Source organism: Misgurnus anguillicaudatus, chromosome 23 (assembly GCF_027580225.2).
Source record: "Misgurnus anguillicaudatus chromosome 23, ASM2758022v2, whole genome shotgun sequence".
NCBI classification, from domain to species: domain Eukaryota; kingdom Metazoa; phylum Chordata; class Actinopteri; order Cypriniformes; family Cobitidae; genus Misgurnus; species Misgurnus anguillicaudatus.
The window spans coordinates 893445-916570 of record NC_073359.2 but is presented as its reverse complement, the minus strand read 5'-3'; the positions used below and the strand labels follow the sequence as shown (position 1 = coordinate 916570).

General features: G+C 36.6%; 1 protein-coding gene across 2 annotated transcripts in view; it reads right to left on the bottom strand.

Moving 5' to 3' along the window:
- LOC141359240 (metabotropic glutamate receptor 7-like) overlaps nucleotides 1-23126 on the bottom strand; it is a 187229-nt gene that overhangs the window by 9083 nt on the left and 155020 nt on the right. For both annotated transcript variants that reach the window (XM_073861331.1, XM_073861330.1), the window contains exons 8-9: nucleotides 21674-22609; nucleotides 1999-2248 (exon numbers count right to left, since the gene is read on the bottom strand). In XM_073861331.1, the coding sequence (XP_073717432.1) occupies nucleotides 1999-2248; nucleotides 21674-22609 (1186 nt within the window). The remainder of the gene's footprint in view (nucleotides 1-1998; nucleotides 2249-21673; nucleotides 22610-23126) is intronic.

The window sequence follows — 23126 nt, the reverse complement described above, 5'->3', positions numbered from 1 at the left end:
TTTAAACTCCGTGTATGTTTTGATCATCACTCTGAATCGGATATCTTAACAAAATTCCTTTACAAAAAATGGAATTATTTTAGCTTTTTGCTCAAAATTAGGTAGTTTTAAAGAAATCTAGTCATATTTAAGAGATCATAAAAAGAGAACAAATGAAGATAGGATGAAATGTTTTTTTTTTTTTTTTTTTGTTTGTTTGAAAGCAGAGGGTCTGTTCTTTAATTTGATATATTTGTATGTTTATATTTTTATAGAAGAAAACTTTCCTGAAAGGCATTTTGTGAAACTTTTGTGAAAATCACAAAAAAATGCTGGCTGGCAACTTTATAAAAAAAAAGTTGCTGGCGGGGAATGAGTTCAAATCAAAAGTGGTAACTGTAAACATTAGGTAATGGACAGTAGCTATGTTTCCATCCACCTATTTTTTTTTGCACATAGTAGTATCGCATAGAAACACTTGATGGAAATGCCCAGATGCGCATGAATACTAAAAATGTGCATAAAAAAGTATGCGCATAATTGAATCGGATAAAGTTCACGAACAATGATGGAAATACTTTAACCGAATAAATCTGTAGATGCGCAAACAAAAATGCGCATTGTATAGCATAACTGGACTTTCCAGTCTGATCTCACAAGAAATCGTACTTATTTTACCAGTTTGTATGAATTCGTACGAAGTTAATAGTGCAAAAACGTATGATTATCATAATAAAAACAATAACAAAACCCCACCCCTGACCCTAACATCACAGGGGTCAAGGCAAAACAAACAAAAATGTATAATTGTGGTCATACCAATTAATACATATTAGCCTTTTCGTAAAAACGTACGAAATTGTCACGAGATAGACTTGGTTTTGTCTGCGCAGTCTGAGGTGATTAAAATGGTTAAATTCATTGGCGTTAAGCTATTCTTATTGGTTTTAAAGCCAGTTTATCAGAAAGTGACGATTTTGCAGTCTTTAGCTTGATGGATGGAAACGCTGCTTTATTCGCAAATGTTTAATGCGATATTCCAATTATGTGCCTAAGTTTAATACGTAACTTTGGATGGAAGCATAGCTACTAACTTGAACAATTGTATTGGCATTAACAAACATTAACAACGATTAATAAATGCTCAAAAACTATATTGCTCATTGTTAGTTTATGTTAGTTAGTGAATTTACTAATGTTAACAAAACAACTTTATTGTGAAGTGTTACCGATTTTTAATAAAATTACATTAAATTCAATTGAATAATAATAATCACATAATTGAAACCATAATTTATTGTTTGTAATGTAATGTGTGTAATAAAGTTTGAAATGTGTTATAACATTTAAAATATTTATGTGCACAGATGCTCATTGCATAATGTTTGTTAAAAAAACAAAAAGTATTTTTTGTGATGATGCTACTGTATAACGTTCGTTTTTTATTTTGAAAAAAAAGTATAGTGACAAGTGTGCATACTATATGATTTCTGGTTTGTGTGTGTGTCTTGTTGAGTCACTAATTTCTGTCTCATTGTCGCATGCTCGGGCAACTGATTTCCAGATCGACTTATTTGACAAGACTGCATTTCATTTCGCAGCTTCGCACGTCTAGCTACTTCATTTCACCTCTTCAAGGCTGTGTGACATTCTCGAATAGATATTCCATTAATGAAACAAAGTCTTATTTGGGACACTGCCTGAGGTGAGAAGTCATAAAGGAAGATGTTTAAATTAAAGATCAATGTGTGTTGCATGAAAATCCTCTTTTTTAAAATAAAATCACACATATAAACATTAAAGCACAAAAATTAAGCACACTCTGAAATTCTGCCAGTTACACAACAGCGCCATGGCAGGTGCAGTAATACAAAAAACATGCAAAAAAATAATGCGCATCACATTATTTTCTTGTGATAACTTCCATACGTTCATGATTTCTTTTTTAGAGGCTTGAATTCATCATGAACAAATGTACGTTATCCACTCCGACGTCAACAGCAAATGAAAAATACTTACTGTTGGGATCCACATTTTCACACAGTTCGGTTTTGGCCTCGCCGTTGGGTCGGTCGGCGGCGGCTTTGTGCGACAGGCGCGTGGACATGGTGGCCGCCGTCACCACGGCTTTGAAGCTCCTCTTGCGTTTCAATACGTTTAGCTCCGGGTGAAAGATAATGACGTAGACTTTGGGCATGTAGAGCATCCCAAGGGCTACAGATGCACTCAGATTCATGGAGATGGTCAGCGTGGTGGTCTGGACGTACAGCTATGAAAAAAACAAAAGAAGATGGGAGCAGAAAGCATTATTTTCAGAACAGGAAGGCAATGTATAATGTTGATAAATTATACAGTCCATTAGCAATTTGAGCAAACATTAGTACGCTTTTCCAGACGGAATAAAGAAAAGCGCAAAGCTTGAGCAGGTCAGATGATGTTGAGATCCTGCTGGGAGAATTCAAAATGCATGATATGAAATGGATAACAATCATCTGTAAAAACTTGAGTAGCTTTCATTGTCTGAGACTATACAGATACACTTGTACTGTATGAATTAAAGTGCTCGTCAAGTATTAAAAGCAAGTCGTTTTTATACTTCAGTCACAGTGGATTCGCATTACTGCAAAGATTTGTTTCATCTTTCATGAACGTTTCAAGTATGTAATTACCAATATCCTCAAAGTATTTAATATTTAATGTCTTGCCACTTCAAAGCCTGTTAGGAAGGTCACTGGTGGGCGCCAACGAAACATACTGGCCAATGATCTATCCTACAATCCATGTTGAGTTTCAAATTGATCCCGATACTTGAACAGCTGGCAGAACTGAATTCTCAAATGTCCTAAAATCTTTCAATGTTGCATATTTAAAATGTGAAAAGGGTGTCAAACTGATTTGCGATGTGTAAATGCAGTGAACTGACATGTGAACCTTTCCAGATCAATGAAATAAAGTCCTGGTTTCACAGACACGGCTTAGTTAAACCCAAGACTATGCATTCGTTGAATTAAGCCTCTTTATAAACATGTCTTAGAAAAGGATGATAATGGTGTACATATTAGGACAATTCAATGACACTGGCATATTTTAGCATCTGATGGTGCGAGCTATTTTCTGTTGAGACAGCTTAAATGTTTGTTTTAGTCAACGTGATCTCATGATAATCCATGTGCATTTTCATATAAAGTGTGGTTTTACCACACGTACATTTATTTACGTTTTCATACACACTGAAACGTATAATATCAACGTGTTGACAGGATTAATTTGTTAATTATTTATGTATTAACAGCTTTACAGACGTACAGATTTGTACGTAATCATATTCATAAATAGGCACTGGCATTTCTTACTCATATGACATGTTTTTAGTCATATACTCATTTACCTAATAAAATGCTCATGACATTTAAACAACACTACACTTTAAAATCTTAACTCATTCCCAACCAGCACATTTTTTTTCACAAAAGTTTCACGAAATGCCTTCCAGGAAAATGTTTCTTCTAAAAATATATAAACATACAAATATATTAAATGAAAGAACAGACCCTCTGCTTTCAAACAAACAATAAAAAACAAAAATTAAAATTAAAATAAATAAATAATTAAACGGGGGAAAAACTTTCATCCTATCTATATTGTTTCACCAAATAACAATAATTGCATTTTTGTGAAGGAATTTTGTTAGAGATCAGATTCAGAATGATTATCAAAACATGCACAGAGTTTAAAATGAGTAAATATTTTTTTTCCTGTGTATTACAGATTACCATATAAATTTGTCATGGACGCGTTTTTCATGCACATTTTTTCTCTTAATTGAAGAGATAACTCGTCAATGGCGGGGAAAGAGTTAAAATGAACATTTATGTAATCATTTAACCATTTTGCAATATTAATTTGTTTGCCATGTCACACAAAAGGTGTTTTCTCCTATGCAACAATAATTAAATCAAAACATAAATTCACAAAAGATGTAAATTGTATTAATTTGCTGTAATCCACATCTAAAAATGTATTTGATTGCGAGAAAAAGATCCAAATTCAGCTCTGTATCCAGTGATCTTGATCCCAGCTCTCAGCAGCATAAATGTTAAATCTTGCGCTCAATATGAATTTGCATTTAAATTTTGCGCCTCAAGAGGCTTTATGACATATTGCTTTACGGCACTGATATCAAACGCTTATTGGCTCACAGATTTGAGACCCTTCCATCGTTCAGTCGATACTTTGAATTTTGAAATGTGTGTCTTGACAGAGAGAAGCTGGATAAACGTTCTTATAAATTATTGTGTCTGTCCTTTATGCTTTTGATTTCTAACAGTACCTCATTTTAATAAACTGTTTTGGGTAGGATAAAATTTCTTTTAAATGCTGTTTTGTTACTAACATTTTCCTACACATTTCTGTCCATTACATTGCATAATATAAAAAGTATAGATTACGTATTTTTTATTTTTATTATAAAAAGTTATTTTGGGGAGTTTAGGGTAAGGTTTGGGGTAGGGTGGTAACATTATTAATAAAATGAAAAATTATACAGCAATCGTTATGATAAAAAAGATTTTTTAGCTGCAAAAATGTAATAATGCTACGATTCAAATACGTCTACATTGTACGCTTCAGCATCTATTTAAATGTTCACAAAAGTATGCGTTTTGTATTATTACTACGTATTCCCCGCCAGCGTTTTTAAAAAACGTTGCCAGCCAAGTTTAATGCTTTCCAGAATATTCTTCTTTAAATATATAAACATACAATTTATCAAATGAATGAACCGATTGGGTAAGAGCACCACTTGGTGGATAATAACGGAAATATGGATTGCAGGAAAATCTCGTAATTGGCAGGGAAGCGTTTTCTCTTAATTGATGAGTTACTGTCAATGGCAGGGAAAGAGTTAACAGTGAGACCAGGCTTAAGCATCGTCTGGGAATAATTTATATTCACCTGCATGAAATTGAAAATGAAACTTAAAATGACTTAAACTTGGTTTTCCGGACAGGAATGATTTTAAACATCAATACTTTTTCTCTCTCTAGCTTTATTTCTCTTCTCATCTTGTTTTCCACCTCTACCTATCTCCTTTCTTTATTTTTAATTATGAAGTGATAATCTATGTAAATTTTGGCTTGGTAAATGGGTTGACCTGAATGGATGAATAAAATTAGTTTAATTAGGAAATATAAGTAGTTTTAACAAACATGCCTTACTAAAAACATTACTGGCATGCATTTTGAGGCAAAACAAAGGGCACTGATGTATTTTAAGATATGTCAGTGCAAGTTGTTTTCAGTTTTGATAGCCCTTACATTTATTTTATTCTAGGACTAGTCTAATCCCTGTCCTGGAAACCGCCCTAAAAATGTAAAACTTAAATAAATGACTTATCTGTGCGCTGTATTATTTATTTATTACATTCATGTGCCCTCTATCTGATATCTAAGATATACTGTGTGAAAAAAAATGATGAATGAAATTTGATGAAGATCTTACATCTGCTATCCAATTTATGTATAGATGGTTCCTCTGATTCAGAGACACACACACAGATGTCCGAGTGGAGGAGGAGTGTTTGGCATTGATCAGCATTAATTACTGAGCATCCAGTCCTAACGCTCTCTCTCATCTGAGATGTGAGGAATAAGACGGAGATGAGGAGGTTTCTGATTCTGACTATTAGTGGATCAGTCAAACCCGAAGAAGCCCAGAAATAAACAGCTCAATATAACAGCTTGTTGGGCTCTCCAAATGTATAAACTTTATGAAACATCATTCATTGACTGAAAAATGATCAAATGAGAATGAATCAGGGCTGGGTGATATGACGGTTTATATTGTAGCTGCCTTTCCACCACTGGGATGAATGGTTACCTTGGTGAGTTTGCAAAAGTTTGGTGAAGTAAATAATAATGTGCTCACCTAAAAGTGGCTTAAACTGTGTCTCATCTTATCACAAACTCTGTATAACTTTACTGTATTGAGCTACAGTAACTAAACTGTTAATATTAGGTTGTTTTGTGAGATTGAAGATGTACCACCTTATGGCAACATGCAATCAGATGTTAATAGTTTTATATTGCTACACTGACTCTTGCCATAACCAAATGCATTTTTTTTTATGTTTTGCTGTCATGCATGAAAATTTGCAATGCAAGAATAGACACATGAGCTCCTATTCATTTTTTAATCCCAGCTTTGTATCGCAGTTTTAAGTCTACGCTCAGCCCCAGTCTGAACCCACTTCTTAGCTGTTATAAGCGACATCTCTCCCTTTGCAAGTAAAAACCCATTCTTGAAAACCAATCCTCAAAACGGCAGTCATTTGATGTGTTGAACGTCTCACACCTACAGAAGTAGCAAAACATCCTCCAGAACATTCTTAAATGTCACACGGACGTCAAGTAGACAGGAAGAGTCTTATATAAAGTGACATATCTAGTGACAAACTGCTGCATGATCCAGTCGACTGTCACGCTGGATGAAGGCGAAAGATTTGGCACTACTAAGAAACCCAATCGTGGGAGTGGTACAGTAGGCAAAGACTCCAACTTTTTATTTTGAAACCACCTTTTGTATAAAAGGACAAAGCCGGTTGTCATCAAACATCCATTTTTACCTCCTTACTGTAATACGGACTGAAGACGAGCAAAGGCAGTTTGACAAAAAACACAAAGATGATTTCTCATTTCAGCTATCCATTTCAGTGACAACATCAACAAGTGGAACAACTCTTCAGCTTAATGCAAAAAAATAAAGCTTTCTGCGGCCATTCCATCAAACGCTGCTTTTATGTTTATCTTTTCAGAGTTTGATGTGTGTGACACAAGCTTTTCAGATCATGATAATACAAACTAGATTTGTAGATTTTAAGAAAAATATTATGGTGTTTGATGGTGCAAAAGCTGTTGTTGCTTGTGCATTGCTATGTGTTCACTATAAAGTGCCGCAGGGATGACATATTTTTGTAGGCCAACTCGGAAGTTAGCGGGACACTAGTTCTCTTCCCAGTTCTCTCGTCAGGGAACCATTGGCCTACAAAAACACGTTATCTTCAATTGAACTTTTTTTGCCTGTTTTGTCATCTGCCAGGTACAATAATTTATGTTTTATAACACACAGTACAACTGCACAGAGATACAAAATGCAACTGTATGAAAAACTGTTTGTAACGTGACTGTAAGAACATTTAGTAACTGCTTACATATTTCTGAAATAAAATACATATGCATATGCAAGTATGGATCCCGAGACATTGATACTTAAGCAATGCTTTGCAAGTTTATGTCCGCTTTGTACTTTACAGCTCATGCACTGATGCTACTAAACCTCAATAACTCCAGTGGGCAATTCGGCACCTAGCTATAAAAAAAAATTTGTTCAATCTTCTCAGTAGGATTCTCTTTAATATTTTGCAATAACAGAACTTAACCTGAAAAACCTGCACAAAACACTTTAAGTTAATGTTTACACAGCGCCCCCTGTGGCAGAAAACACATTACATTAATGGCTGTATAGCGGCATGTGTACTCATGCTGTATTACGTATTGCATTTGAGAAAACAAAACCTCATTTTGCCGCAACACTAATATTTTTATGCCGTTCTTTTATATTTTATTACCCAATCACTTAGAAATTCAACATTCTTAGTTGGTTTAGTTTATAGTTTAATGCTTTTTGTCTTATTTTGAATCATTTAAGCCATATTAAGTTCCCCTTGGAAGCTTGTTGAGGCCCCCGTAGTGGGTCCCAGACCCCTGGTCTATTATATATCTGTAATATTATAATCTATATTTTTTATCTATTTTACCTCACATAATCCTGCACCAAATTACAGGTAAAAAACAAAATGCGATTAATCGCTTTAAATGTCAAATGGCTCTTCCTGCTAAGTTGAAACGGCAAAAACTACCAGACTGAAAGGTCTGCCAGCAAGGGACTACATTTATTTATTGGCTTTATTCCATCAAACAACGCACTTACACCAGAGTGATGGCTAATGGCTAGTTTCTGTGAATGCATTACATTTAATGTGGTAATTACATTAAAGTGCATGAACTATCTGTGGACAAGTGAATGAAAATGTAGTGTGTCTAGCATGCTTAAAATGTCACAAAATTTCGAACAAAATACATAACAGTATGTTCCAAAGGTATACAATAAAACATCAAATGCACACATAACACTTTTCTAAGTACATGCATGTGCATAGAAGAGACGGTGTGCACACTACATGAAGGTAAATGTAGAGACAGTCTGCAACATCACTGCACCTGTGTTCACTGACCTAAATCCGCATGGGAAGGCCACAGATGGCATAAATAAAACAAACCTCTGCATTAAACAAGGGTCAACACTCCTGTATCCAAAATATCCTAAACTCAGCATTCTGTGCAGGCTGCTGAATCTCAACCACATCCAGATGAAGTTTTCTCATTGAATATGCATTATGATTTTCAAATGACACCAGCTTCTTGTAATGTAGGGGAGAACTGGGGCGAAAGGAACACGGGACAGAAATAATAAAGTGATTTTCTCCAAGCCCCTGATTACATTTGCATTTCAAACTATGACAGCATCTTTAGCACGCAACCCTCAACAGAGCTGACAAATAATGTGTTATTTTGTCATCGTTTTGCACGTGTAGGTCCAGAAAGCTGTTTTCAACACTTGTTACTTTTGTCCCCCTGCTAATACTGTTGCATTATGTTGAACATTTATATTATTCTTATTTTATTTAGTTTAATTTTTTATAGTGTTCATAATGTTGAATTTTTTTATTTTCAACAATTCAAGTTTGTACTGTCAGGTTGCTTTTGAAACATTTGATGAAACTGAAATTTAAAATGAAAATGTAATTTAATTATTTTTTTGCAAAGATAAATATGTTTGCAGTTACATATTAACAAGGTCATAGTCATGCATATTTACTAAAAACACGTGTAACACGAATATCTATCTTGTACTGTTGTGTTACAAAGTAAAAATGTGCTACTTATGTTCAAAGTGAAATTATACTGAAGTCGTTTTACATTTGTTCAAATTGCACCTGGTATTGATTGACCACACTTGTGAGTTATTGACCACAGCAAAAATATATCTCTCTTTCTAAAACATTATCTTTTAAAATTATTTTTTTTCTCAATAAATGGTACTTTCGCCCCTGCTCTCCCCTATTGAGGAACTCTTGACGTTGGAGTCATTGTAGATTCACCAATATTTTCAGAATGGAAATCAATTTCATTTCACAGTAGACTTGTTGGAAAGATAAAATTTGAATAGGTGAGGTTTGTACACTAAGGGGAGGGAAGGCAAAGGGTGTATTTTTCTTAAAGGGGCCATGGCATGAAAATCTGACTATTTCCATGTTTAAGTGCTATGATTGGGTCCCCAGTGCTTCTATCAACCTAGAAAATGTGAAAAAGATCAACCCAGTAACTTAGTTGAAGCACATGAGAAAAAAGGTCGTTGAAATTGGATCTCCTTATGATGTCATAAGGAGCTCTTATGATAATAATACCGCCTCTTAATCTGCACTATCCAGTCACAGCACTGGCATTTAGTACGAGGTAAAGAAGAGAGAAAAAATAATTGACAGCACAATTGAGTTTCAATTGCAACAAACCACCATTATGGCGATCAGTGTTTGAATTATCAGCTCATTTGCATTTTAAAGGACACACCCAAAACGGCTCATTTTTGCACACACCTACAAAGTGGCAATTTTAACATGTTATAATAAATGATCTATGGGATATTTTGTGCTAAAACTTTACATATGTGCTCAGGGGACACCAAAGATTTATTTAGAACATCTTAAAAAGTCTTGTGCCATGGCCCCTTTAAATTCTTAGTTATAATTTGTTTTGCTTTATTCCAATTTTCAAATGTTATGATAAAACGACTGTGTTTGAAAACTGCCATGTCACTCATCAGTTGCATTTTGTATTTGTATTACCATACTTCTACTAGTTCAGTCTATTTCAGGTGTAAGTAATATGCATACTGTCCACACTATGCATTTTCTGCATGCATGTATATTAAGTTGACCTACTTTCGCCATTGGATATAATGCATCACTGCACGGAAAGATTTATCCATAATGCAATATGCCAAGACCTAAATATATCCAACCATTACTTAATCAGACTGATTTCATTAATAATACAAAATAATAACAGCTACTGTTGGTGCTTTGCCAGCAGTCTAGCAGATGGGAATGCTAACAGATTCTCCAATTATAAATGACCTCCCAGATAGCTCCGCCCACTGTGAACTCTGATTGGCCTAACATCCTCCAACATAGTCGTTTTCGCTTTTGACACGGATATTACTTATCAGCACCTGGTCAGGACAGCCAATAAACACAGATGTCTGTAAGTCTGTTTACGTTTAGTCTATTTAAACCCGACAACAAGGAGCGGACACCTGCAGGTCTTGCGTCTGTGACCTTTGTCGTACCAACACCTGCTCTACATTTGAAGTGACTGGACAGCACAGGTGGCCGCCTTGCTGACCACGAACACACGCATGGATGGACGATATTCACCAGTGTACATGGTACTCGATGGCTCTTCTTAAATCAACAGCAAAGCGATAATTGGTGTAGGTTAATCCCTGTGCATTTATAATTACGGATGTTCCAGTCGGAAAGCAAATGTAGGCTGGGATTATGCAAATGAACGCATAAAAGATACATAATGAGATTTAATGCAACAGCACGCACCTGCTAGAGGCAAGATTGTATGATTAGGTTCAGCATCACTGTGTATGCAATAAAACTAAGCAGGCTTTTTGAAAACACACCCGGCCGAGAGACTCCAGAGGCTGCGACTGAACAAATGCGCTTTGATTGGCTACTTGATTTCGGTGAAGGTTTTTGAAATAATCACGCTTCCTCTATTTCGAAATGAAGTAGTGACTGCTCGAAAAGGCTCTGGGTTAATTAAAACACGCTTTGTTTGCATGCGACACCTTTTTCACTGCCTCAGCGGTATTTCAGCCTCATAAACATGTGCCCCGCCATTTATAATCAGATCATAATTACAATATTACACAATGATGAGTAACCATTCCAGAGTAAGAGTCTGCAGTTGTAATTCATCTCTTTCTCCATACCGCAGCCATCTGAATGGCAAGAAGCAGACCCAGGCTCTGATTGAGCAAAACCGTACATTACCGTTTCCTGTGGCGAATATAATTACAGACCAAAATCAACAGGGACCTGTAATTCACACACCTACACGACCATGAAGCAACTCCAGGCTATAAAAGAACGCAGTCGCTTCTGGTAATTTCGTCCACTTTAGCCTTGTGAGTTGGCGGGGAGGTGCATTTCACAGTGTGTCACTCGCTTCAGACCACAGACACAATAATACACTGAATCTCAGCCACTAAAATCCAGCCGTGTTGTTTCCTCATACACTTTTCAATCACAGCTCAATAAAAGTTTTGCACGTTGCCAAACATCATCTGCCACATGCCACAATACTGGATTTGGGCATGCAAACAGTTGCCGCAGTTGTGCAAGTAAGGACTTGCCATGATGGGTTGACTTGTCCGGTGGCTCTCAGCTTTGGTTCACTATATTAGGAGCTGGATCAAATCAAACACCATACAGCCAAGTTGTTGTTTTCACTACCCATCACATTGGATATCAGTTCTGTTCAGCCCATTCCCATCAAACGCCAAATGAACCCTGCTTGTAGCCTTGCTGCTTCTGCATGGGGGTCTCCTTTGGTACAAGCATTAGCACAACCAAAGTGACTTTGTATTTGAACCCTCATCAGTGAAATCCCGCAAAGGACCCAATCAACAACCCGTCTGGTGCTTTAATCTGTGTGCCGTGTCCCGATTTCACAGAGGCTGATGAGAAACACCCCCAAGGTCTCCCCGAGCTAAAGACTTGCTGTCTGAATCCTTCAGTTTCTCGACACGGTGGCACGGACAGGCCCTCTTTCCTTTTTGACTGAGCCAGGAGGGAAAGCAGACCACTTCAAGAAGAAGAAAGATGTGGAGGACAAAGACACGGGGGAGAGAAGAAAGAGGGATCAACATGGAACACAGACTGCTCTGGATTTGGGCATTCTTCCCTTGATGTGGTTATTTTTTAGCAAGATGAGAAGTGCAGTGGATATTTTTATTCTGCTGCACATTGTGTGCAAAATGTTTGCTTTGCAATTTAAAATTAGTTTAGCAAGCTACAGTACTGTAACTCATCTTCATGCCATTTCAGATCTATATGACTTCCTTTCTTCAGTTGAACACAAAGCTTTTTCATTAAAACATGCAAAATTTGTTTTTTAAACATGTAAAGAGTCACATACTGTATATATCCAAAAAGCACATTGGAAACAAATGTATGCCGCTATGCTACGTACTACCAGATGAGCTACAAGAACAAAAAGAGGGGGGGGGGGCTACAAAGAGCCAAATAGTCTGTAATAAATGACTCTTATCTGTGTTTATTAAAAACTGATTCAGCTGATAGAAGCTAACAGCCACCCCGAACATTCAGTCAAAGCTTTGTTTCAGCAGTGGGAGGCTAACATGCAACTAATGAATTTGGGTCACACTCCAGTGGAGAAACTCTCGAAGGTCTATTCCCAGATTCAGTTCTGTTTTTGAAAAAAATGGGAACATGCACAGAACGTGTGCATATGAACAAAAACACAGTTTTTATAAGAGCATTACACTTCTATGTAAAAACAGTAAATAAACAATTTCAAATGCAATAGTAGCATGACCTCGTTTCAATTCAACTGCTCTTCAATTTCATGTAATGCATTTTGGTGCAGCGTCAAACCTTCAGTAAATATCAAACATTCATAAATTTCCCTACTTTCCCCCCTTTCATGCTGTTGCCATGGAGACGGTTATGAAATAGCGAAGAGTTTGAAATTGACAAGCACGAACGATCTCTCCTCCATGGCGATGTCAAATAGATTTGTACCTCCACGCCAAAACCTTTAAGAGCGGACTCTGTAACACAAACAGTTCAGAAGGGCAACGGTGGTCGGCTTTCAGTCTGCGTGGTGAAGAGGGTAAGTGTGAGACTACAATTACCGTACATTTAACAGAAAGTGACAGACACGGAGCCCTTGAGGGACACCCCATTAAACATAGCTGCTTAGCTTCACTGCATGCCTGAAAGCATCGGTTCACAAACAAGACAGTGTGTTTACATATCAAGCAAGGTTACAGTTACAAAGTAAAATAATTTTAAAAGAAGCATATAAAGACGACTGACTAAATGTTAGCTTTGAATATTTTTGGGAATGGGCCAAATTGGAAATCTCGAATCAGGGTGATATACTTGGTATAATATCACTTAAACTGTTAGATGATTTTTCTAAACTAAACCAAATAACTAAACGTGGACTGAAGAGAAGGTGGTACTTTTGGCAGCATGCTTTGTAAACAACCAATCTTGTTGGCTCATTTTCTCTGTGATTCAAGTGACACTCCACATCCAAATGACTCTAATTACCAACCACAGATTAGTGTCTCCAGTATCGATCGACAGTCTCTGCATTTTCTCAAAGAGACAACGCTACACGCTATGCAGGCAGATTTTTCTTGCATTTAAATGTAAATGTGCCATTTCAGACAAATCCTCTTGACGCACAGCTACCGAGCAGCTCAGGCGAAGCTGTCACTCCCTGTAATACTGTCAATCAAATGGCCACTTAACACCTTTTAAAACATTGTCGTGTTCATCGCATCCCATCACTGCTGTGACCTGCTTAACGTTTTTCTTTTTATAAGAGTTTATTTTCCAGAATTAGGTGCTAGTCTAGTAGCTAGCTCAGCAAACTTTCTTTTTTTTACTGATATTATCAAGACCCTCAAATCCCGTCACACAAAGACCATCTATTTCTTCTTATTAATGCGTATGGGTGTGACAAAATTTTAGCGGGCCCAAGACGGGTATTTGGTTGGACGCCTCAATCCTGAGTGTGATTTCTCCTGGGACAATGTTCCAGGTTGTTCCTCTTTGACGCTAACACTGGTTGTACACACAAATCACAGACAATATATGTGTAGTACATGCATATTTATGTGTGCATACAGCTTCTGTGTGCAGAATATTAATCAGCGCATGACACGTGAATGTGTTGTTATATTGAAGTGCAATCCCCATCTAACAGATGCACGTCAGAGAATTTATATTTATATATTTACTTTTTAATATCAGTACATCACAGACAGCGACGCTGCTTTTATTGGGTTATGTAAAACATCATACCTGTCCAACAGACCGCCTATAAATATCCCTTCTGTTTGGTTAGTCTGCCGAGAGATAAGATAATTTACCATTTAGAGCCGGGGACCCATTGACAGCATCCCTGGTCGCTGCTATGATTTATGGCGTGGTCAAATATAGCAAGCCTATTAGTCTCATTTAAAAAGGCATGTTGTTACAAGGTGTCATGGACAATACTGAGGCGGGAGGGAGTGGGGGTGGAGGGTTAATAAACAATGATGCTAGATCAGGAAGAAAAGAGCTGTAATATGACCATAAGCTTGTGTTTTAATGTTACAGCAGTGTGCCGTTTCGATTTATATGCGCTGCAGCTTTGACGGAAGTTCAAGAGCTAGCAGATGACTCCAGAGGGTGAAATATCAGGATGTGTGGATCCATAAAATTCCTCTATTGTCTTTTTCTACTTTGGGAGAGGGAGTACTACTTGTTTGAATAAATAGTGCATTTACATCAATACAGTGCACTTTGGCATACACATTCGCCCCTGTGACGTTGAGCTTAGGGGTGGGGTTTTGATATAGTTTTATATGATAATCATACGTCTTATTAACAGGCAGACATTTATTGTACGAGTTGGCTAAATTGTATGAATTCATGCGAAATATGTTAGCGTAAATAAATCAATAAAATGGATGAATAACAGCTAATATAAAATTTCTCTTGACCTTTCACTGACTTTTTAGCACTTCAGGTCTTATTTCGCACCCCATTCACGGAAAGTACCGTGGATGCTATTAAAAATGACTCCACGCTGTGGGTATTAGCATTGCAAACATCTCTCATCTGCTTACGGTAGATGTGTTAGAAAGGGAAGATTTGGTGGACGGGTCGGTCATTTATAATTCGAGGTTGGGTTTCGATCTGCCCTCACAGACCTTGACTCCTCGCTTTGCATATTGCAGCAAATCATCAGGGACACGCCCACCGTCAGCTCCAATAAGCTTTTACTGATAGGTGCAGATCTTTCAACGGCACAAAAACGCAATCTCATTGAATATTCATACAGATGCTTCTCTTACACCATTGAATATTCATTGCTGTGGTACTCGAGTCCACTACAAATGACCAAAACTTCAGCATTCCTATATGGAGCTGGATATTGCATGAATGCCCGTGGGTCTATATGGTAATTATAGTTTAAATTAAGCCTTTAGTGATACACTTGACCCCTCAGTTTAATATAATTCACTATATTATAATTAAGTAATTTATTTATTTTTATCATACATGTGTTGAATAATAAATTATTGCATTAATAATATTTTCAAGTTATAAATTTTTTTTCAAGTAAAAAATATAATAGTAAAATATCTGCAACCAGGATTATAACTATAATTTAATACACTTGAATAAAAATAGCTATTAAAATACTACTTTAAGCAAATAAATCACCAAAATAAAATGACGATTTTTTTATGATATGAGTTCAGACTGTCTTTGGATAACTAATGGATTAAACAGTCGCATTGACTTCTAATAAAATAAATAAAAATCTATAACTTCATATTCTCTTGAAAATGGCTTTAAATATTTGAACCACTCATCTGGAAGGAATTGATGTCTGTAATTTTGTTTTAGATTCTGAGCCATGTTAAGACACATGCTTCTGTCGGCTATCACTTCCCAGACCTCACACCCAACTAGCAACGGCCTCCAGCAGTACAGATGTCAGCATAAAATCAAGAGACTCCAGCTTCCATCACCAAACGCCTCTGTAACCCGAAGGGAACGATTTCAGTGGTTCAGGGTTGGTTTAAAGATGGCTGGAAGAAATTTATTCAGAGGATTATTTGTTCCTGAAATGCAATGATAGTGGGAACAGTGACTAATAACACTGACTCTGCACTCGAGGTTAAAAACCGTCAGCCGTTTATGTGACAAAAGCCTTTTGGTGAGATTATTATTGCTTAAGTTTTTCTTCTGTCGAACTCAGTAGATCTTAATAAAGCCATTGTGCTATTCTAGTCTAGGTTAGATAAAGATGCTCAGCCTTAAACCATTATAAATGCTGATTATGAATAACTCTTGTTGCCTTACTTTCGATCGAGGTCGCTCCGATCTCAAATCATGTTTGAGGTCTCTCACATTTTGAAAATCTGCTAAGATTATAGCCCTAGCTTCAGGTAAATTTGAGATGCCTCAAACTATACTAATTTTACATTTTGTTCACACTAGATGCTGTTTTAAAGATAACTGTGGTGCAGATTCATCACATGTACAGTACTGGAAGGGCCTTGAACTGAGACTGGTTATTTGCACAGCGTGTAAAAAGCAACCTATCAATCACAAGCAAGGAAAACCACCCTGATGACACTTCAGCGTTACACAGTGATCTGTTGAAGGTACGTGAGCCTCCATCTGGATTTATTCAGGGTCTGTCAGAGATTGAAATAATCATTCAGTTTTTCAACTCATGGTCAGGAACAGTTATCCCCCACCCCCCAAAAATATAATAATATTATAATTTACTTGTTCTTAACCTTTAAGATTTCTGTATATAGGGGATGGTAAATTATACTTCCCTGCTCCTAAAAGCACCATGGAAAAGTCATAACAGCACATAATGCATATGAGCTACAATTACAAAGCATTTTGAGGTCATATAGTTGCAAATGTTCCCTTTAAAATACACCACTCCATTTATAAAGCACGCGTGTACGGACCAATTTGACCGCAGAGTGCGCAAAAATGCTCAGCAACATTGAAATTAAAACGTCCTTTGATGTGGAAAAATGCTTAGTGGCACTCAAGGGTCTGAATGTATGTACGCTCCTTTGCATCTCTCCGAGTCCTGCAGGTTACTGTATTTGAATGTGGTGCTCTTTTATTTGTCAATGAGACATCATTTAGAAGGCGGAGACATAAAGTGTTCATCTGGGCACTAATTCAAGATCATTTGCAACTTATAGATTTCACATTTGAAAGAGAGGCATATGCCCATCATCTGTCCTTATACCACACGCCTTTTGATGCTTTATTCGATAAATGCACATCTGACCTGTCAAATGTCTTAAAATAACCACCAGAGCAATGTCTGTGGTAACCGTGGTATAAGCAGAATAATTGAAAATTATTTTAAACTAATGCACACAGTCTTCGTGCTGCATTACCACCTTGGGTGTGCATTATTTTCGAATAATTAAACATCTGTCATCGATTATTTCTTAAGTACGTTTGTTCTATGAATCACACAAATGCACTTTGATCATAAGATCAAATTTAGGACAGTTTCTATGGCCCAGATATGTTGTTGCTGAACCCTTTTGGTTCTCGTGTCACATGACCAATTATAAAGTGATAATTGTTACAAATGCAAATCCGTCGTTGTAAAAAATCTGCAGGGTGAAGTGAAAATAAACAACTTTTGCAAGTATAAAAACAAGTTGAAATTGTTTAACTTAATTTGTTAAGTTAGAGGTAACATAATTAATATAAATAAATAAATAAATAAAAATATAAATATATTATATATATATATATATTTTTTTTTTTTTTTGATTTGACATCATTTTTACAGCGAATGAGATATCTGTAAACAACTTAACTCTTTCCCTGCCATTGACGAATTATCTCGTCAATTAAGAGAAAACATTTCCCTGCCAATGACGCTTTCCTGATGAGTTTTTATAGTAATCTTTAATTCCGCTATTATCCACTAGATGGCTCTCTTACATAATTTATAAAAATTGGAAGCAAAAACTAATTTAATTAATTTTAAACTTTGTGTATGTTTTGATAATCGTTCTGAATCTGATTCCTAACAAAAATGCAATAATTTCAGCTTTTTGCTCAAAATAAAAAAAAACTACCCATATTTAAGAGATTATTAAAAGAGAACAAATGAAGATAGAAAGGATGAAATTTTTTTTATCTGTCTGTCAGAGGGTCTGTTCTTCCATTTTTATATTTGTATATTTATAGAAAAAACATTTCCTGGAAGACATTTTGTGAAACTTTTGTGAAAATCACACCAAATGCTGGTGGGCAACTTTAAAAAAAAAATGCTGGTGGGGAAAGAGTTAAATGTTATAAATGCAAAAAGCTACCCTGAAGACATTGCACAAGTCTATTGTATTATACATTTAAGGTATTTCTTTTGAATCCCAATATGAAAGTTGTTTTATTTTGCCGTTTTCACAGAAGAATATAAATCACGCAGACGTTTTGGTGAACTGTTTCTTTAAGATTCAATGTGGCGGCGAGCAACAAGATAAATCTTATGCTGCATAAGCAGGCGCCATTTCTGCAGTCACAACAAATCTAAAAATGTAAACAATCTGCTCTTTGTCGCACGCACATCCGTCTAGTCATTTCCAAGATGACGACAAGCTCAAAACAACTCAAAGTGCATGATTTTTTTCTACTATACAGTCACGGACGTGTCCGTGAACGTGTCGGAGCGAAGCTATTATTTTCATTTAAGTGAGATCCTGCTTCACAAACACTCCCTCTGCCTTGTACTTGCATCTCTTTCCAACACACACATAACGCACAATCTTCACAGCGGCACCTCGGAGAAGCTTCATTTGTATTCTGCGTGACTCTGGCCAGGTAAGTAATGACAAGCAACGAAAGGCAGCATGTCACAGTTCCCCTCAGCTGGGACGTCGGGCTGACGTCAGTCTTTCACACGGCCGTAGGCTCTGCCGCATATGAGACTGCTCTCCTCTAATGAGCCTGCTGTTCTCCTCTCAGGGCTGTACATCATCTCCAGCGTCCCGATGGCCGCCCCGCCTGACTTCAAGTAATAGTTATGGAATCCACAGCTATTTCGCTTCGGCGGTGTAATGCGTACAGATACTGTCGTGCAATCTTTATTTGCATTTGAAAAGCTGAGTCGTAAATAAAGAATTTGATGAAACGTAATGAGACGGTTTACTGTTTATTAGAAACAGACATCTAGTTTTGAGGTGTGTATTTCAAATAAAATATATAATTTATATACATTTATATACATATTTATTTTTCATTTTAGCATTTCACAGCTCAGTGTATTTGGTAGTAAAGGGCCCTCGACTGAATAAAATATGTGAACGGAAAGCTTTCTCCAGGTATTAAAGATCTCATTAGTTATGATGCTGATAAGAAATCAATACAGCTATAGCTTACAACACTACTATTTTGCAGCTGTTTGTCACTTTCACAATTTTATTATAGTGTAAAAATAGTTTTAAGCTGTGTACGCAACCAACTGGCCTTGTAATTAATCATCAAGAGGCGGTTTCCCAGACAGGGCTTAATTTAAAAACACCTTGTACTGACGCATTGTAAAATACATCAGTGCCATTGTTTTGTCTCAAGATGCACACTAGTATTGTTTTTGCAAGGTTTCTTTGTAAAAAAAACTATTTTAATCTCCTAATATAACTAAGGCCTGGTCATAGATTAATCTAAACCCTGTCCGGAAACACACCACATATTCTTTGAAACAATAAAGAATTTGAAAAACAGGAAAAAAATACAGGGAATCTTAAGGGGAATGAACAACTTGTCCCATCAAGCAATGTAAATGTACAAAAAATCCAGAAAACAAAATAAAACTAGTTATTTTTCTATTTATTTATTGATTTATAAAACTATTTATTTAACTTTCTTTGTGACTATTAAAACTATAGTGTTCATATTGAAATGTATATTTATAAAGGTTTATTTATTTATTGAATTTTTTTTACTTTTACTATTATTATAATTATTATTATATATGTTATAAATAATGTTGTTTTTGTTAATTTTTGTTATATGTAATATATTAAAAAACATGCATTTTTTTATTTGCACACTTCTTCCAGTATTTTGCCTTTGAATTACTAAAAACTCATATTTTCTTTTTTAATATTTTAAAAACAATTGCGGATTAACATTACAAGAGCCAAATGTTAATAGTTCAACTATGAACATTACACAAAAAAGTGCAAGTGTAAATAATTAACACATGTATTTGTGTATCGCACTAACTGCTATAAACTTATTTTGTTAATAACCTTTTAACTTTCATAAATTGTAACATTCTTCTCCTAATGACTAAAATTGCACTTCATGTTTTGTTTTTTAATATTTTAAAGATATATAGCCTAAACCGTCTTTCCATTGTACACTACATTCGGACACGACTGTCAGAGTTCGCCCCCTAGTGGCAGTCGTAATCAAATTTCAGTTAAATCGTAAATCTGTGTCAACATGGAAGAGAAGCTGATTCCAGCACAAAAACCTTTAAATCTATGAATATATTTATACTTAATCATTTACTTATTAGCATTATTGTTACTGATAAAGGTAAATAAAAGGGATTAATAGTTTTCACCTTGCACACAGTGTTTTGATTGGTCGGTGTGTCACATGCGGCATAGTCGCACAAGTTACATTTTTATGCATCCAAAGCTCAAAAAGGATCCAAAAATAATGCACCCACAGATAGTTGGCACCCCGCACAGCCCCCTTCTGGTTGGCCATCATTTGTCATGTACAGTGGAAACGTAAAAGTAACCATGCTGATTTTAAATCAGACAAAGATGACCGGCGGATCGGATAAAGATGATTGGAGGGCCGCATTTGGCCCGCAGGCCGCCAGTTGACTGATTGAATACCATAAGTCAAAATCACCGTCACAATGATAAAAACCACAAAGCTCAGGGTAGGTCTGAAAAGGTTACGTTATTGTGACTTATTTCTGGAAAGCCATCAGTGCATCAAGGCATAACTCAACAGAGTTCTTGGAAACGAAATTAAACGGTGCCAACAAATGGGAGTCAAAACCCATCAACATATCTTAAGCTGGTACATGCACAAGCCAGCTTGCTCTATTATTTAGGTAATTGCTTTTCAGTACCGCCACTGAAGAGAAAAAAGTCAAGCTATCCGTCTCGTGTGCAGATAATGAGCAAATGTCCTTATGCTAATAAAACACCTTTAAAAGGATTGTTGTGGGATATTAATTCTGATCCTTAACTGTGCTATTAATACCTATTTTCCCTGGGAACGCAACCCTCTTCCCACATTGAAATATAATTTTTCATTTCTTTAGGAAGGGATAAAAAATGAATGCTCTTGGGTACAAAAGCTGGAGTTTAGACTGCCTGCAGCTTGCAAACAGGTATTACAAAATAGAGCCATTACGGAAACATCAGCCCGCAAATGGATTTGAAATTGAGTGGAAAACTGTGTGTGCTCTGGGTTAGACTCTTAGAGTCCCTTGAAGGGAATTATGGAGGAAAATCCCAAAAAAAGACAGAAGTAAATGAAAAAGGAGACACTTAGAACAATACATTTTCAATTACCAAGATTTAAAAATGCAAAGCTGCCTAAGTGCTTTTCCTGAAACATTTCTTTGGGTTTGCTAATGAGTTAGCATACAAAGCTAACTTATCAAGTGCAAGTTACATCAACCAACTAAATATTAAAATGCAATAAAAATTGTAAAGCAGCTACCTTATCCGCAGACTGCGCTGTCCCAAAGAAAATAGGAATGAAGGCGAGCCAAACGATACACGTTGTGTACATCGTGAAGCCGATGGGTTTGGCTTCGTTGAAGTTTTCCGGAACTCCTCGCGTCTTGATGGCGTATACCGTACATGTTACCATCAGCAAGATGCTGTAACCTAGGGAGCATATGATTTGTAGGTCTGAAATGTCACACTTGAGAATCCCTCGCGCCTTGTCTGGGTTTATGGTCTTCAGCTCGTCGTAGTCGACTATGGCATTAGGGGGATCGACCCCGAACCATATGAGGACCCCTAAAAGCTGGACCGAGATGAGACTTGACGTGATTGCCAACTGAGACGTCGGGCTTATCAGTTTAGGTGGAGTGACTGACATCTTCCCTTCTTCGAAGATCCTGTAAATTCGATTGGTCTTGGTTAGCAGCGCCGCGTAGCTAATGCACATTCCCAACCCCAGGAATATCTGTCTAAGGGAACACACCGCCCCATCAGGTGCAGCAAACATTACAAAGGTGATGATGTAACAAAGGAATATCCCGGTTAGGAGAACATAGCTAAGTTCCCTGCCGGATGCTCGGACGATCGGAGTATCGTTGTAGCGTATGAAGGTTGCCATAACGAAAATGGTGGCGATGATTCCGAGCATGGCCAAGAAAACCGGAATGACGGCCCATGGAGAATGCCACTCCAGTTTGACGACCGGAATGGGTTGGCAGGCTGTTCGGTTGGGGTTCGGCCGCATGTTGTAGGTGCACAGTTTGCAGGACGTCTCGTCGTATTGGTACTGGTAGCCGTCGCAGGGCTCGCAGTGCCAACAGCAAGGCATTCCTTTGACCACTTTCTTGCGCTGACCAGTCTTGCATGGCAGACTGCAAACCGAACTGGGAACCTCCATCTCACCATTGGGCCACTGCATGTCCTCGATCTGAAAATGAAAGGACATACATAAGCACTTCCAACTTCATTTGGGGAATACAATACGACTGAAATTATGTTCCTTATGACCTCAAATATCTGTTTATCAGAGCCTTAATGCATAAATGGTTGAAGTTACCCAGAAATAAGTGTTATTGCTCAAAAGATTTGATTTCAGTTTAGTCCCAAATTTTGTCTTAAATGTTTCTCCTACTATTGCTTATGAGAAATAAAAACAAATAAGATTTTTGATCAAATGCATTAAGAGTATGTGTAAAAAGTAAAATAATTTGGATTTTGGAAAATTGATAAAGTGTGACAGTGTGCAGATCTTTTTCTGTTTTTTTTATTCATCTTTTGATCTTGCACCTGGTCAAGACTTTTTTGGATGTGCGTATCCTGTTTCTCTTCATGGAAAATTGATAAATGAAAAAATTTTGTTCATATTGAAATCATCTTCAATAATGATGACTTTTTATTGCAGACTTTGCAAATCTAAGCTCAGTTTGTGACATTGTTGAGATCTG